The following is a 16,679-nucleotide window of genomic DNA, read 5'->3' on the forward strand; positions in this document are numbered from 1 at the left end:
TGAGGTATGACAAATGTTTCGGGGCAGGATGCGGTAAGGAGCCGTGAAAGACAAGAATCAGAGGGAAGGAGAACGTGAAAGGGGGAGAGGATCAGATGGGCAGACGGGACAACAGGGAGGCAGCTTCAACAACAGAGCTCCAAAACATCCCCTAATCCCTAATCATGTTTCACTTGTTTTCCAAAGAGTGGCAGCGACCTTGAGGGCTCTCATCTCGTCTGTATTATGAGGATCCGACTCTCTCCGCCTTTGCCCTCACTGTGTATCCGTCTCTTTCTCCGCCTTTGATAATCTCCCACAGTCTCTTTGCCAACTATCGTTCTCTCCGTCTCTTTTCTCTTGTGAGTTTATTTTTTTTGGCTTCCTGGCGTCTGCGATAATTAACTACTAGTAATAATTAGCTACTAATTAGGCACAGTCTGGCTCGCACCAAACTGCAAAAACAAAAACACAACGAGCTCTCTCTCAGACTCATGAGATTATTCATCTCATTTTCGAAAAATCTTTGGAGCCTAAAAGTTCATTCTTACTCACTGATCATATACTCACCATATCATCATGCAGCATTTCTGAGATAACAGTCGATAATGAATGGTTTTGAATGATTTAAAGTCATTTTTAAAGCAACAAATGCTAAACATTTATTTGTTCCAGCTTCACAAATGCTGTTTTTCTCTGTCTATTTCATTGTAAATACAACATCTGGTCAAATTTTATTTTACAGTACACTAATAAGACATAATAAGCAGTCATATGGAACACATTACCACAAAACTGTACTGAAAACTAAAGAGTCTAATAAGGGTCTAACAGTGGGAAATAATACACTTTAGTTTACAGTAAAGTTCTCTTGTAATCCCAAAGTTCCCTCTAATAAAGGCTAATAAAGGTTTAATAAACTGTCTAATACTGTCTAATAAAGAGCATATTTCTAATTTTTGTCTATTTTGATTTTTACAAATTACAGCGTGTTACATCTGATGACTGCACTGTAATATAAAGTGCATGACTGAAATTCTCTGGGTTGTTGACTGTTGTTGAAGAAAATAAGCAATTTCAAGATTTCACCTTGGGTCTTCTTCAGTATTTTCTGCATTATATAGAATGCCTACTGTCCGTGACCGTCTTCACGGGTTGAATGTGCCCATGAATTGATAGAAGTTCAACTAAAAAGTGATTTTCTCCTCTAAAACTCTCAGATTGGTTCATTTGAATAGCTGTTAGAGACCCAAGGAAATATTGTATTTCAATAGAAAAAAGCACGAAAGGCATTTTCTTTTACACCTTTCTGGCATTTTATGGTCTAAATTAGTGGTTTTGCAACCTTTTCAACTGGCGATCCCTTGAAATAAGTTAGCATCTTTTCATCACGGGTTGAATATTTTGATGAACCCTTCAATGAACTTTACAGCCAAACCCTTCTGATTTTCTTCAGATTTGTTTTTGGAATGTCGGACATGGGAAAATAAGTGATCAGTGTCATTTTTCAAAATATTTTAATACCTTCTAGGGGCATTTTCTCCATTTTTACATAGCTTCTTAAATTCACCTTTTAAAGTTACTTCCAAAACAACATGACACCCATGTGTTTGACATCGACCTTTGCTTTGCTTTCTGTATAATGAGGCACTCATTTGTCCTAGAACACTGTGTAAACTTGCCTTAAACCTGTGAAGTTGAACTCCGATTTTTGAAATTCTTCAAAACTCTTGTGAAAGCACACTTTTACTCATGGATGAATTGTTTTGGTACTTGGTTTACCCAAGTCTCAGGTTCACAAAGGTAAAGGAATATATGAGTTAAATAAAATAATCATGTAAGATAAAGCAGTATCCACTTGTGACCATCTATAACTATCTGTGAGTGGAACAAAGAGTGATCTTCTCTTCTAAATCTCACATTGCTTCTTTTTAATAACTCTTAAAGGCCTGAAACATTAAACCTATCCATTACTGAATAGGAAAATAAGCAATTAGAGGAAAGATTTTAAAGAAATGATCTAATCTGAGTGGCAGAACAATATTATTCTTATTTCCAGCTGCCATTAATTACCTCACAACCACTCAGATTCATCTCATGAAACCTTCAATAGATCCTGACCCTCAGGATGGGAACTGCTAGACTGAATGGTTAATCAAAATGCTTTAATTGAAGGTACAACTAACATACAAGATTTATCCTGAATTCCATCATTTCTTATCTTCTTAAATGTCACATGCTGACATATTATAAGCCCGTCTTTTCTTCCAGCGGGGTTGTGTTATTCCCCTCTCACAATAAAGGTATTATTGTACCCTATAGCTGCATCTACACAGCCAGGCTGACTTTGACATGTGTGTTGAATCTACCAGCAGTAGCTTTTCTTCAAGTGACACTGAGGTATTCAGTCGTTAGAGAGTGATATATCACTGTGCGCACACATTACATTTTTCATTCCAGGCTGAGCTTTGGCAGATAATTGTCAAACCTGCAGATACCTTTAGTTAATGTGCAGGACAAGTTGAGGTTAGCAGCACTAATGGATGGCCAGAGCTCATTTTTTCTATATCCAAATGCAGCAGAGAACAGGCTACTTCTCTCTCCTAATAGGAATTGGAAATAATGTCCTTCAGAGAAATGTGTTTTCAGCTTGATCCAATCTCCTCTAAACATATATTAGGTTTTCAATCTTGCTCGATTCCATCAGACAATTGTGTTCCAGGCAATGCTTTAAAGTCACGGATTTTAAGTTTGCTTTTGTTTAGCCCGTGAAGTCTGCGGTTTGCTTTGAGAGACTGCTCATCAGACAGCGTTAAAGGGCTTGGTAATAATCTCCACAGAGAGAGTCTGGAGTGGGAGAGGGGAGGGAACCTTGTCCCTCACGCTGCCCTTTCAAGTTATTGAGTTTGTCTGCTGAATACACAGAATACAGCTGCAGCAGGAGCACATCGCTGCGTAGGAACGGAGGATGTTCAGTTATACAGCAACTGGGAATACCAGAATAACCCACCAAGTTTATACTCTTTGACAATGTCCTTCCACTGCTGAATAGAAGAGAAAAGTATGTGTACAGTACAGTAAATACTGTACATCAGAATGAAAAGTAATGTCTATTGATAATCAAGTTATATAGCAGAGGAATTAAATAGCTTTTTAAATACAATATCATTCAGATTTATCGACTTAAATGTGATTATTGCAGTTATTTTTCCATAAAAAGCTTAATGCTAAGATCAGCATGCTAACATGACAGTAACATTGACAGCATTAGCATGCTGATACTAAGCAGAAGTCATGTTTATCACAATCAACACCTTAGCCTGGCGTGTTTGCATGCTAACATTTGCATATGTTAACATCAGCATGCTACCATGCTCACAATGACAATGTTTTTTTGTTTTTTTTATCATTATTTTTAATGTTTATCACAATCAATATAGGTTACCATGTTAACATATGTTGATCAGCACTAAGCACAAAGTCTAGCTGGTGCCAGGCTTGTTTTAAAATTAAATTTATTGAAAAATTTTATTAAAATTTTTAGATTAGAATAGATTAAACCCCTCTCTTAGACATTATCAACAAAAGCTGAAGTAGTGCTAAAACAATAAGGCAATTAATCAATCAATCACACCACCAAAGTGACAAAAATGTAATTATTTATGCCCTTTAATTGTAAAAAATATGTAAAAAATATGAGAATATGCTGTTTTATTTGGTTTTATATAATCTTAATATAAACATATTTGGACTGTTGGGTAGAAAAAAGTGAGTTGAAGATTCCACCTTCAGAAGCTGTCAATCTCCATTTTTTCCCAAATATTTTTGTAGACTAAACAATTCATAGACTATAAAGTGAAAAGGTTATAGTCAGGATTTAGGCATGAGTAAATACAAAAGTTGAAAAATGAAAAGTTTCACTTATTTTCACTATAATGCTGAATTAGTTGGGATTGCACAGGGGTACCAGGAGTTGAAAATATTTACTGTATATGCAACCACTTCAAACTGCACTTTCCATCACCCGTCATACTGTTTCTCCTCAACATAATCCGTTTGTGGTGGGAAACCCGGGAAAGGATTAACCGAGTACGCAGATAACATTATTTGCATATTGACACATTGTACTCATTTCACATGTATTTTCATATTTTCATTATAAAGCTTTTCCACCTCAGGACAATTATCATGGCTGCTGATCCCATGTTTCACAATCCTCCTTTATTCACTGCAAAGTAAGCAGTAAAGCAGCTGATATTCAATCTTTGAGTGCTGGTTTTATATTCTGCCCACTTTTATTTGCACTCATCATTCAAACTTCGTCTATTTCTGTCTTCTATTCACAGTGATGAACGCATGCAGTCATTTATAAAGACTCTTTTTATTGCACACTTGCTGAATTTAGTGATGCCCTTTTCGTCTCCTCCCTGGAGGCGTTTCTCGCTTTAGCTGCTGGATGATAAAGACAGTCGCTGATTTAGAGACACTTAAATTTTAACATGCTTCTAGTGTGACATAAAAGAAAGGTGTAGGTGCGCACCAACAAGTTGGACAAATACTTCTAAGAACCTTTGCAAAGTCTACAAATTAATGCATCACACATACTGTAGGTGGATGCCAAAGAACTTCTTTTTCCCCATAGTTATGGCTCTCAGACGTGGAAGTGAATAACATCACTCCGATGATAAACAGACTGAGGCTACAGTGCTTCAGTGCTACAGTGCAGCACCATGTAAACATCTTGGGCTCCAAATTGTGAAGCGCGACCCAGGAGGTGACCCTGTGCTTCAGAAATATGTGGTATTGCTGATTCTTTCTGCCTCACTGCTCAATCCCAGAAGCTATTTTTCCATTATGTAACACGGACAGTAACGAACACTTTCACCTTGGCTCGGTCTAGCTTTATTCTACACTGTGGATGAGCTGAAAAACAGATGCAAACAAATACCTACAAAATGTTTACTGGCATATATACATGCCTTTAGCCACTTTTGTTATATGTGAGAATTCAATTCGTTTTTGACCAATTAACCATCTGTTACGTCCTCACCCTGAATGACACCTAAAATAACACCCAAAATGAATTGAGAATAGCTCCTCAACCACAACACCTACACATATATTTTAAGTTTTCTTTGATAGGTACAAAGGAATATGAAGCCATTGTAACTAAGTTTGTTGTAAGAATAAGGATGAAAAAAACATCAAAACAAAATGCATATAACATGAATTAACCAAGATCACATTGATAATGATGAAATTAAATGTCTTTTTGTACTGTTTGACTACAACTGTTAATGGAAATCTAATGAAAGTACAACATTTATGATACAATTTATAAAGATACACTGTTTTCAAGTTGACTGTTTAGTGGGAGTTACATGTCAAAATACTATTTCTATTCATATAACCATATTACAAATAACACAAATTTCCTCAAAACACTGAAATAGTATAGTATAGTATAGTATAGTATAGTATAGTATAGTATAGTAGAGTATAGTAGAGTATAGTAAACAAAATGAATATTGATCAATATTCATATATTCATATATAACTGAAGAGTTCCATGTTATACAGGCAGATTATTGGAGAATGCAAGGACCTTCACTGCTTTATAAGATATCCTCAGGCTAAGGTTGTGTTTTTCCCTCAGATTTACCTCTCTCTTGACATTCATTTTAGTCTCATTGAATAGCTGCAGGATGAGTCAGACACTCTCGGGTTGGTAGTTTACCTTGTAGGCCTTCATGATGTCCACCGTGTCCACAGCTGTCTGCTCCAGGACGCCCTGATTCTGCAGCAGCGACCGCACCGTCTCTTCCATCCTGCACACAGAACACATATCGTCGCATTAGGTTACACAAGAAACGGACGTCAAGGAGAACACAAAGTGGCAGATCATTCAGAGATTTTGCAGAGATTTTGGGGACAAACAACTCCTTGAGATCATTCAGGCAGCATCGCAGCTGATAATCTTTTCTCCAAAAAGTAAGTGGAAGTCAATGGCACCACAGGCAGCCAACTTTCCGTCACAAAAATGGGCATTTAATGCAAGAAACATTTGCATTTTGGAATATGAATTAGCAACAAACTACAGCAAGCATGACGGGAAATGAGGCCCATATTTAAGACTGAAAAACATTCTCATTTTAGCTCTTTTGTGCCACAGTACCATGCTAAACCAAGCAGCTATAGCCAGTTTTGCTATAGTGATCACATAGAACAACTACTATGGAGTCTTCCAAAAGGTATGTTTCTGTTTCTCATGGCGGGTCACCTGAAAGCTAGGCGCCAGCGTTTCCAACAGAGCACCCACAAAGCTTTGGAAATATCACATTGACTTTCTGACTTTCTAATATGGATTATTTTGTGGGAGTCGCGAACACCAGCCTAACTATTCTGGTCTTAAAAAGGTTGAGAACTTCTGCACTAGACTTTCCTCTGAAGAGAAAGGACAGCATCAGTCGTCTCAGCACGTAGCCTAAACGACATTTGTTAGCCCTCTAGAATTCAGAGCAACACATTGAGCCTTTTTTTAAATAATCCTTTTTATTTTGTCAAGTTAAGGTAGCAAACAATAACAACAATAATGTTCTACAGGGGCATGTGCTGAACCCCCTCTTTTGTACCCTCTTCACCCATGATCGTCTACCCATCCGCACAACAAACACCATCATACACTTCGCAGACAACATGGCAGTCATGGGCCTGATTACCAGCAAGACACAAGAGACTGAAGTGGCATACAAGAAAAACAGATCTCAGTCCAGCGTTCATAGATGGCGAGGCTTTGGAGAGAGTCTCCTGTTTTAAATTCCTGGGGACACACATCACCAAGAACTTCTTCTGAACTACTTTGCCAAAGTTGTAAAACTGCTGAACATGGCCTAATTGAACACTGGTTGCTGCTGAAGACTCAACATCAGAACATGCAGTGAACAACCAGGGCATCCCAATACACTGGACTTTAACACAGATTACTGTTTATTTCTTGTTACTGCAAACATGATTACAACCATTCCCGTAAACCGAAGTCAACTTTGTACCAAAACCAAGCCAAACCTTATTCATAGAGTTGGACCAACAATGTATTTTGTCATTCAGTTTGGCGGGCTTCTTGGTTTCACATAAGTTCTGAGATAATAGAACAAAAGCTGTGGATTACACCAAGGAACTGGGACTTTGTTTCATGAAAGAGATTGCTATTTAGCCAGCTGCAGTTTTTGGCAGCCAGAGGTCCTCAGGCACGTTGCTCTGAGGTGTAGTACCCCTGATGCAAGATCCAAACGTGCCTTGGTTTTAATCTAGAGCAGCCAAGATGAACCTGCCCCTGTGCCTCAGGGTTAAAATACTGGGTTAAAATGTCCAAAATGAAGTGATGCCAGAGCTATCAGCTGCTTCAAAGTGATGAGTCGACTTAGAGGTACCACTGTAAACACCTAAAACAGGATCTATTTTAAAGGTATCACTGAAAACATCTGATATCAGATCCATTTTCAAGCTGTTTTGTACAATTTTATGACATGTTTGTTGCTTGAAATGGACCACTGCATCCTTAAATTGTGATTTTTTTTTCATGCTTTCCATCAGCATGCTCACATAAACACAAGCACAAATGGGCCCACAGTGAAAATGAAAACAGAATGGGACTGAATCAGTGCCAGAGACACAAGATGGATGAGTGGTATTTTTTTGGACCGAATCCCAACTTCTGCTCGGTTCACTATGCAGGGAACACTTTGTCCAAATGACTAGATTGAGTACAAAATGTGCAAACACAGTACTTACTGACTTATTGTGTGTGATTTTATAGGCGTGCGTCTGTGCACGGCCGCATGTGCGTCTGATGATGGCTTGAATTAAGTGCAATCACGGCAGCAACTGCCGAGCGAGAGACCTTGACCTTCAAGGCCTGGTCCGCTCAAAACAATCTTCTATTTTGTGCTGCTAACCCTGCAAGCTGCATGCAAAACAGGTACTGAAGAGTCCATGTAGAAATGCCTCTGCTTATTTCCATCTGGGTAAGAACCACACGCCATATTTATCCCTCGAGCTGTAGGGAGAACTTTGACCCTATATGTATTCACTTTCTGATTCTGTTAAAAAAAAAAAAAAAGGGAAAAAGACTACCATAGCCCCAGATAAGATGATCCTGGACCCAGATGGGATCATGTAAACGGAAATGATCAGATAAAAGTGACACTGAGGAGCACCAGTGGCTGAGGAATGACAGCCGGGCTTTGTTAGAGGGGAGCATCTTGACAAAAGAAGAAGGGCTTTGACACTGTCAGGTGGGAATCGTCTGAATTTCATGACACAGTCATTCACAGGACAAAAGAAAGCCTTGTGTGACAAATCATGGCTGAAAATGCTCATTTTCAGAGTGGTATGCACCCAGTCTGACGCATATCATTCGCATTAGCAAGGACTATCATTTTCTTTTCTTGCCATGTCCAAACCCATCACTTACATGCTTGTCAGTGTAACAGAAAGTCTTATGTTACTTGTCATACCAATGCAAAACTGCAAGAATCATACAAAAAAAAGACTTAAACCAACTTGCATGTCCATTACACATTTACAGACAAAATGAAGGGATACTGTGTGAGTATTTTTACAAAAAACATTTTTCCCTCTGGGAGCAATGTCAGGGCCTTCATTGATACTTCTTCTTAGGACACTGAAATCTTGTTCCATGCCAACAGATTCAGCATTCATATGCAGATATCTGATGATAAAGATTAATTAAAACTAATTCTAACCTTACAGGAAAAGTTCATAGTGGGAAATATTTTAATTTTTGGCCAAGAAATAAATGAACAAATGGAAATATGTAACTGCAGCCAGCAGCTGGTTAGCTTAGCTTAACATAAAGACCTAGCTTAGCTCTGTCCAAAGGTAAGAAAATTTGCCTACAAGCACCCCTAAAGGAAAAAAAAGAATTATCACTTTAACTAACAATGACAGCCAAAAATGAAAAAAAAAAAAAAGGTATTTTTGTAGTTGTTTTAGGAATGTTACTGGTGTGTGAATGCAGGAGGAGATTGGGAACAACTTTAATTTTGCGGTATAACACAATATAAGTTCCAAGTAATATATCGAGCATTGAATGTCTAACTTTTCATGGATGCCATACTGATATGAAATAGTAGGGTAAACACAGGTGTTACCAATGATAGGCTTACTCACTAAGGTCCTGTTCCACTCTGACTCTGTTTGACCTGAATTGAACCTTGGTAACACCATTGTTTACCCCACTGTTTCATGTCAACATAACTGCTGTGAAAAAGGTCTACTTTGTCTAAATTACAGAATTTCATACTAACTGTAGTATGCATGTGTTTTCCTCATGCTTTGTTATTATATAATGATTTCCTGTTAGCTCTCTGTGGTTGTTGTATGCCACTGGGTGAGAATGAGCGCAGGCAGGCAGGGTAGAGGAGGACGGTGCTAGCCACACCATCTGTCCAGGCTGAGCCATAAAGCCGGCTGTAATCAGGCCGCTAGCTGCTGACTGAACAGTCGAAGAGACAGGCGGGCAGGCTGGTGGCAGATTGCTCCAGTTCCTGCTTTAAATGCTGCCCTTAATCAGCACAACCTATAGAGCAGAGAGGACGTGACAGAGACAGCTTTGGAGTCCGGAGACGCTGACACACAGGGTCAAGGACGAGCCGACAGGCATGATCAGCATGGCAAGTAGGGGTAGTTCTTGGACTGAGGGGATCTGGGCAGGTGACAATATACACCGATGTGGCCACAGTGGGTGCCTCTTGTGTACAATCATGACATGCAGATCACAGTGCTGAAGATCTGTTTTTTGAACAGGTAAATCCCCGGAGATCTTTCAAGAAACTCAGTCTCCCTCTGGTTCAAAGGTATTTCAAGAAACTTCTAAGACTCCTACTTTCTTCTCTGCACTCCTTACTTTTAAAAAAGATTCATATCCTGTTTCTTAAATTACTACTCCTTAAAACGATGGTAGCCAAAAGTTACACATCCCTTTACTCTGTTGCACTTCATTTCCTGCATTTTGCACCCATCAATTTGTGCCTTCTCTGCATCAACTGGTGGAAAACTTAGCACCGGGTGACAATATAATGCAATAACTTTCTCATGCAAGTGGTTCGTCAAAATAAAAGTCTTCTAAATGCATGTGGTTTAAATATTAGATTTATAAAATCTACACCCATGCCCCACACACAGTCCATGCTCTTTCCAGTCCTCATGCTAAGCTAACCAGCTGCTGACTGTAACTTGTCAGCGTATCATACTGACATGAAAGCTGTATCATTTTTCTCATCTAACTCTAAGAAAAAGGGTTCATTTGCAGAAATTAATATCTCGGTTTTGATTTATTTTCCCAAGGCATGTTTTTGTGCTCTCCAGGGACCATCAATGAAACAGATGTTAGGTTGTTTTTATTTTATTATTTTCATAAATCATTTTTTATTGTGCTCTCAGGGGGGACTGTTTGCTCATTTAAGAGTGGAATTTGTCTGTTTTTGCAAATAGATTCATAAGTGTATTTCTCAAAATGCTGACGTGTTCATTTAAAGCAGGGAAATACCTTTAAATCATTGTTAATAATAATACATGAGATGCATAAACTGGGTCTACTACAATTAAAGCTATTTCACAAGACACACTTCTAATGGATCATTGTTTCCTTCTCTTTTGGAGGAAATGTTTGGAAAAAGTCCAATATCACCCTCCTGTTAACTGTTTTGCTGGTTTGGTCCACCACAAAATCAGAAACAAGCTGCCAGCAGGAGACACATGCAGGGTAAATATGTAAATGTGCGAGTTTTAAAATTAAACCTGGAATGAGAAATAGCGGAAATATCATTAGGCAAGCCAGCAGATGGAGTCAGAATTATTCTAATGCGACATGAATGAAAACATGTGCCAAATGAGCCAGGGAAGCAATCAATGCAAAATTAAATGAATGATATCAGCATTTGCTTTGGTAGCTGATGTGGCCATAAATACGCAGCCATACCTGCATGACTTCCAAACAAACTTCCCAGCATGCTCCCTGTGATTGGCAAGACCTCAATGACCTTTGCATTACACAGTGGCAGGCTGGTAAGAAACACTTTGATGCCTCGGCCTGCCTGCTTCCTCATGTTGTGGTGGGAGGAGGGGGCAGGGAAGGATCTGGATGTGGTGCTTCAGCTGAGGCTGTTTTGAGGGGTCGGTCGCACCTGAAAGGGACCCTTTGTGTTTCTAAACGGACCTCTGAAGCTGCCTCGCTTTACATACCGCTTCCATTTCAAAGTTTCCCGTCACAGAAGACGCAGATGTGTGGCATCTCACTGGACAGACTTTGGTGCTTTTGATGGCGGGGACAGAGCACTGAAACACTTTGAAGTTTAGAGGTGGTGCTGAGGGAGTGAAGATACTTAATGTGGACACAAAGACTAGGTCCATTTGGAAGTAAGATTTATTCTATTCTGTGACAAAAAAAGAAGAATAAATTGTTTTTGAACTCTCTGCTCTATAGGTGCTATTTTCATACACTGTAAACCCCAACTCATCCATGAAACAAAATTTTCCAGTCTGCACACATGAGGTCATTTTACTACTAAATTGTGTGTCCAAGAAAATAATCCGTTGGTAAAAACACAGGAAATTCTTGCAGTTTTATGTGTCAAGTCAAACATTTTTATGTTTGAGTGAGCAAACCGGCATTTACAGTGTACCCCCAGACACCAGGAAATCTTCAAGCTCTTCTTAAAATTAACCAAATAACAGACTGAGAAATGCAGCATCAACAGCAAACTACTCCATCCACTCAAAAAAAGTATGCTCTTGTGCCTCCATCACAGAATTTGGCCTAAACTACTAGTTATCGTCTCATTTTCCTCGCCATCTCATGCAGAACAAAGACACAAATAAGAATCCTTTGGGCAATTACCCCCTAGTAATCACTATCGATGTTGCACTGATTACAAATACCAACAAACCGCTTATAACCCTATTTATCTGCATTTATTTTCAATCAAGGCACCAGTAATTCATTTAAAAGTATTTGTGAAAGCGCTACTTATGAAGTAAAGCTTTACAAAGTACATTTAAATAATCAAATGCGTGTTTCCAAAGCAGTAAATCCTGCCGAGAACAGAGTGGGACAAGTGTCCAGCAAAACATCTCATAAAATAAGCAGTGTAATTTGTCATTACTGTAATTTCAGCCACCTAAAACCTATTTATATGTGAGAGAGAGTCTGCTAAATGCTTATGATGGATGGAATATAACTCTCAGCTGACAGAGCATTATTTTACATAAAAAACATAGTCTTGCTCAGTGTGATAGTGTGATTAATCTCAAAGAGCTCGCCAACGACCTATTGAAAACATCATTCAGGGAAGGAGAGGGGGAACGAAGGACGGACGAATGTGTGTGTGCGTGTGTGTGTGTTTCGAAAGGGCGTATGCAGAGGCGAAAGCAAATTTTGACTTCCCTGACCCTCGAGCCGCACATGCTGAATTTCAAACGCGGTGTTCGTCAGCAGACCAGGAAATACAATTAAGGGTCCAATCAATTTTCAGCCTGAGGTCTGACGATCTTCAGGGCAACACACCCCCTATCCTCCTCGGGAAACACACACGGAACACACACACATGATCGCAGGCTGTCTCGAGCTTTGATGTGGCGGCGAGAGGTGAACAAAGTGATGCATCATCAGAACACGCCGGGGCAATTAGAGGTGAAACGTGGAGTGTCATCTCACGCTGACTGGTTGACAAACCTGAAGTTAACGTATGAAAAACTTCCTCTGACTTCTTCTTCTTCTTTAACATTTAGCTGTCAAGAGTCACAATGACATCAAGACTTCAAACGAAGGAGCGTTTTATTCGAAAGTCTTTCTATTCACAGAAACTGCAGTGGCTTTACACAGCTCTAACCTTCAATGACAAATTCCCTCACAGACCTGAAAATGATCAAAGGACTCTGAATCTCTCTCAAAAGCTGACAATGTGAGCTCAAAACTTACCCCATCTTGAGTTTTTCTCCGTTTTTGACACTGCCATTCTTTCGGAAAAGAGCCAGAAAAACTGTGCAGACATCCCTGAGCTCCATATATAGAGGCATCGGAATGCAGCACTCCGCGTTATAAAGTGACCCAGACGCTATTGCTGAAATGTGGGTCTCTAGGCTAAAATAGGCCATGCAGTCATCATATAAGCCTGAGTGCTTTTCGTTCAATCGACAGACAGCATGGTCAGTCCCGTGGCCGGGTTACCGCGCGGCAGATCTCCTGTTCTCATTTTCTACTTGCCGTGTCTGCAGTGTGTCATTATCCGACACAGGCGCTGTGCAAAGACAGCGATCTGGCAGGCAAAGACTTTCCCATATGTCCCATGTTAAGCCCTCTCCAAAGGAGAAGGGCCCCTGCTGAGAGACAAGCAGGCCGGTAGTCTTGGATCAGACGGGGAATCAGGGAAGGACTTGCAGGGATGAAGCAGGACTAAGGACAGGGATCCCCCTGTTTTGTCAGCCAGTGTGTTTGGGTGTGTGTGTGCGCGTGTGTGTGTGTGTGTGTGTGTGTGTGTGTGTGTGTGTGTGTGTGTGTGGTTCTTGACTGGTGATTAAGAGGCTTTGGCTTCACTCAAATCAACACTTTCCGTGCAAGAAAAACTAACACAGATGCTGCATGCCAGGGCACTCGCTGCATCATCAGACATCTCTGCATGCCATTGCATATTTCTAGCTCGACACTCTAGCAATTTTCTCTTCAAATCATTAACACAATTCTTAGATGCTCGTTTGTTTATTTCAGTAATCACTCTCCTGCCAACGACCGCCTGTGTCTTTGCATGTTTCACAGCTTGGACCAAGCAGGAGTTGCTGATCCCTCGTGCCATGGTTGGATATTTGAGCTGCCAACATTCCTAGGCAGCAGATTATTAGCTACACTGCATCTATTTTGAAAGAAAAATAAAAGCCTGGGGCCGGTTGCACAAAATGCCTAATTTTTCTTATTGAGTATGACACTTATGGCTTAATTTCTTCCTGGGTGAGGGACTTAGTTACGGAAGTTGCACCGAATGCCTGAAAAGGTTTCCTTAGTTAAGGAAAAACCTTAGGGCATTTACTGCATTGAAAGAGACAGTACTAAAATTCTCCAGTTCTCATGCCCGATCCACACTGGTTATTGCCTCTATCCAAGAGGTCCAAAAAATTATGGCAGCTTGTCTGCTCGGGCCAAAAAAGAGATGGCTGGGTTGTATCGACAAGGATGAATTTTTAAATAAGTTCTTTCTCAGAGGAGAACAGAGGAAACAAGAGCTTCTGTGGCAAGCTATCATGAGTAGGCCAACTAGGCTGACTAACTTATTAGCTATCTAGAAAACAATATAACATTGCTTTTTTTTTTTTTAGCTAGCTAGCAATCAATGTAACAATTTGTAAACCTACAGAGCTGCCAAAAGTGAAGGAATTCCTTAAGCATAAATAAAAGACAGACAGGTGTGATGTCCGACATCACATACTATGAAATACATACCCAAAATGTGCACTAGTGCCACCAGTCTCACATCACTTCCTAAGGACCTCCTTACTGGTTTGCAGATGCGTAACCACGGTAACCAACTGCCAAATATATAAAAATCCTTGTTCACTGTCTGCCTTGTCTGTTGTATTGTTGTTGTTTTCATCACCACTGCATTCTACTGTGGGATATTTATGCCAGGTTAGTGTCCAGTGCTTGCATACTGTAATATTTACAAAAAATAGTATGCACTTTGTGCATTATTGGTTTCATACTAAAGTTTTGGACACACAAAAAAATCTTACATGCTGTTTTAGTGGACTAAATACCATGTTAGTAGTAGTTAGTTAGTAGTAGGAGAAGACTTAAGTGTGTGCAACCAATTTTATATCAAGGAAAGCTCAACTCTGTCAAGTCAAGATAAGGATAACATCATTAAACTCATTGATCTACAGAAAACAGAGAGCATAATGTTAGTTTTAACAGAAAAATTAAGATCAGAGTCAAAGAACTGACCAACAACAAACCTCTTCACATTTCACCAAAACAAAAGAGAAGCCATTGCCAGAGATCAGTGGAGACGCTTCAGCTTTTCTCCGTCTCACTCGGGACACACTCTCACTTTATCAGCACTGTCAGAGGCTCAGGTTGACCGAGACCCTCTAATCAGATTTGACCAGTGAACGATTGGAAAATCCCAAAGCTGCTGCTGAAATGATAGGGAGAACAATCACCTGGTTGTGTGGCTGAATTGAGGCCATCGGGGGCCTTCGTGCGACTGCTGCATCACCAGGCTACAATCACCTTACGTGACCTCACTGGGGGCCTGCTAAACTGTCCATTTTGGCACGAGAATATTCCATTCTTCTTTTCAGACTCCTTTCCAGCAAATTACTTATGTACGCCCACCGGGTGATTGCCTAGCTTAACCCAACGCTAAGCTGCTCTTTATCCTCTTAGGGCTGTTTTGCAGAAAACATGCAAGGAGACCCTTTCTTTAGTTGTGACCTAAATGAAGGCGAGAACTAAACTGGACGCCTTTGGTGAAAGGTTTGGGTCCAGAATAGAGCCGTACGGACAGTCCAGAGCTGTAAAAGTCATGCACATCAGTCATGCATGTTACAGCGGGGTAGCATTACAAAGGTCCGTGCCCTTCTGACCGCTGGCTCTTGTCAGCGACCTTTAACCTTATCAACAAGACACACATGCCACAGTAAAGGAGATCAAGAGGCCAAAGCTTTTAGTATGTTCTGACAGTCATATTTCAGTCTAATGTTTGTTGACCAACTGCTGTGAAAAAGAACATTTTTTGGTTGTTCTTTAACATCAAAGTGCTACAGACTGGTTTATTGACCTTTTTTGGATTAAATACCAATTAATTCTTAATTGTAAATATTAGAAATGTACTTAAACTGGAAAACTCGTTGTAAAATTAGAAGATCACTTCAACAACTTTACTAGAAATGCATGAAGTGCCGATTGGATGCAATCGAGGTCTAGTCTGTAAAGAGCGTAAATTAAAAGGGACATATGGAGGCAACCAGATTTAGGTGCTTCCTCTTTTATCCCTCCAGCACTACATTTGGAAGGATTTAGAGTGAAAATTCATGATGTTCACCCCCGGCCAAAGGAAGCAGTTAGCAATGAGGAAGCCATTGGTCCTCGAGAGCATCTCTCCGGAGACTTTTCTTGTATGTATCTCCCCCAACGGGTTTCAGGCATGTGTGTTCCACATGTGAGACAGAGACAGAGATACAGACCGAGGAAGACATCCCAGTGGGAAACCTTAGTCATGATGACAGCAAACATGGAGTCCATTACTTACACCAGAAACCTTGATGGCTCCCAAGCAGGGCCGTCTGGGGACTGGGAAGATGGAGGTGGGTTGAAGTAGAGACCAGGAGCAGATGATACAGATAAAACCTGATGTCAGTGCTAAGTAGAGCTGAAATGATTATTCGATTAAGTATTAGTCAGTTGTCATAAATGTAACTGGTTCCAAATGTGGATATTTGCTGGGTTTTTTTTAGTCCTCTATGATAGTTAATTTTATATATTTGCGTTTTAGACTGGTGGCTGAACAAACCAGCAATTTGAAGATGTGAACTTGGGCAATGGGGAATTCTGATCATTTTTCACGTTTTTTGACATTTTCTAGACTTAGACCATCTAGACCATCAACGACTAAATCAATTTATCAATA

General features: G+C 39.9%; 1 protein-coding gene across 4 annotated transcripts in view; it reads right to left on the reverse strand.

Moving 5' to 3' along the window:
- The window catches only part of LOC146304592 (nck-associated protein 5-like), a 186,851-nt gene that overhangs the window by 45,964 nt on the left and 124,208 nt on the right, over positions 1-16,679 (reverse strand). For all 4 annotated transcript variants that reach the window (XM_084713426.1, XM_084713427.1, XM_084713428.1 and 1 more), the window contains one exon: positions 5,717-5,807. In XM_084713426.1, coding sequence (XP_084569552.1) covers positions 5,717-5,807 — 91 coding nt within the window. The remainder of the gene's footprint in view (positions 1-5,716; positions 5,808-16,679) is intronic.

Source organism: Lutjanus erythropterus, chromosome 24 (assembly GCF_056507025.1).
Source record: "Lutjanus erythropterus isolate fLutEry1 chromosome 24, fLutEry1.hap2, whole genome shotgun sequence".
Classification (NCBI taxonomy): Eukaryota; Metazoa; Chordata; class Actinopteri; order Lutjaniformes; family Lutjanidae; genus Lutjanus; species Lutjanus erythropterus.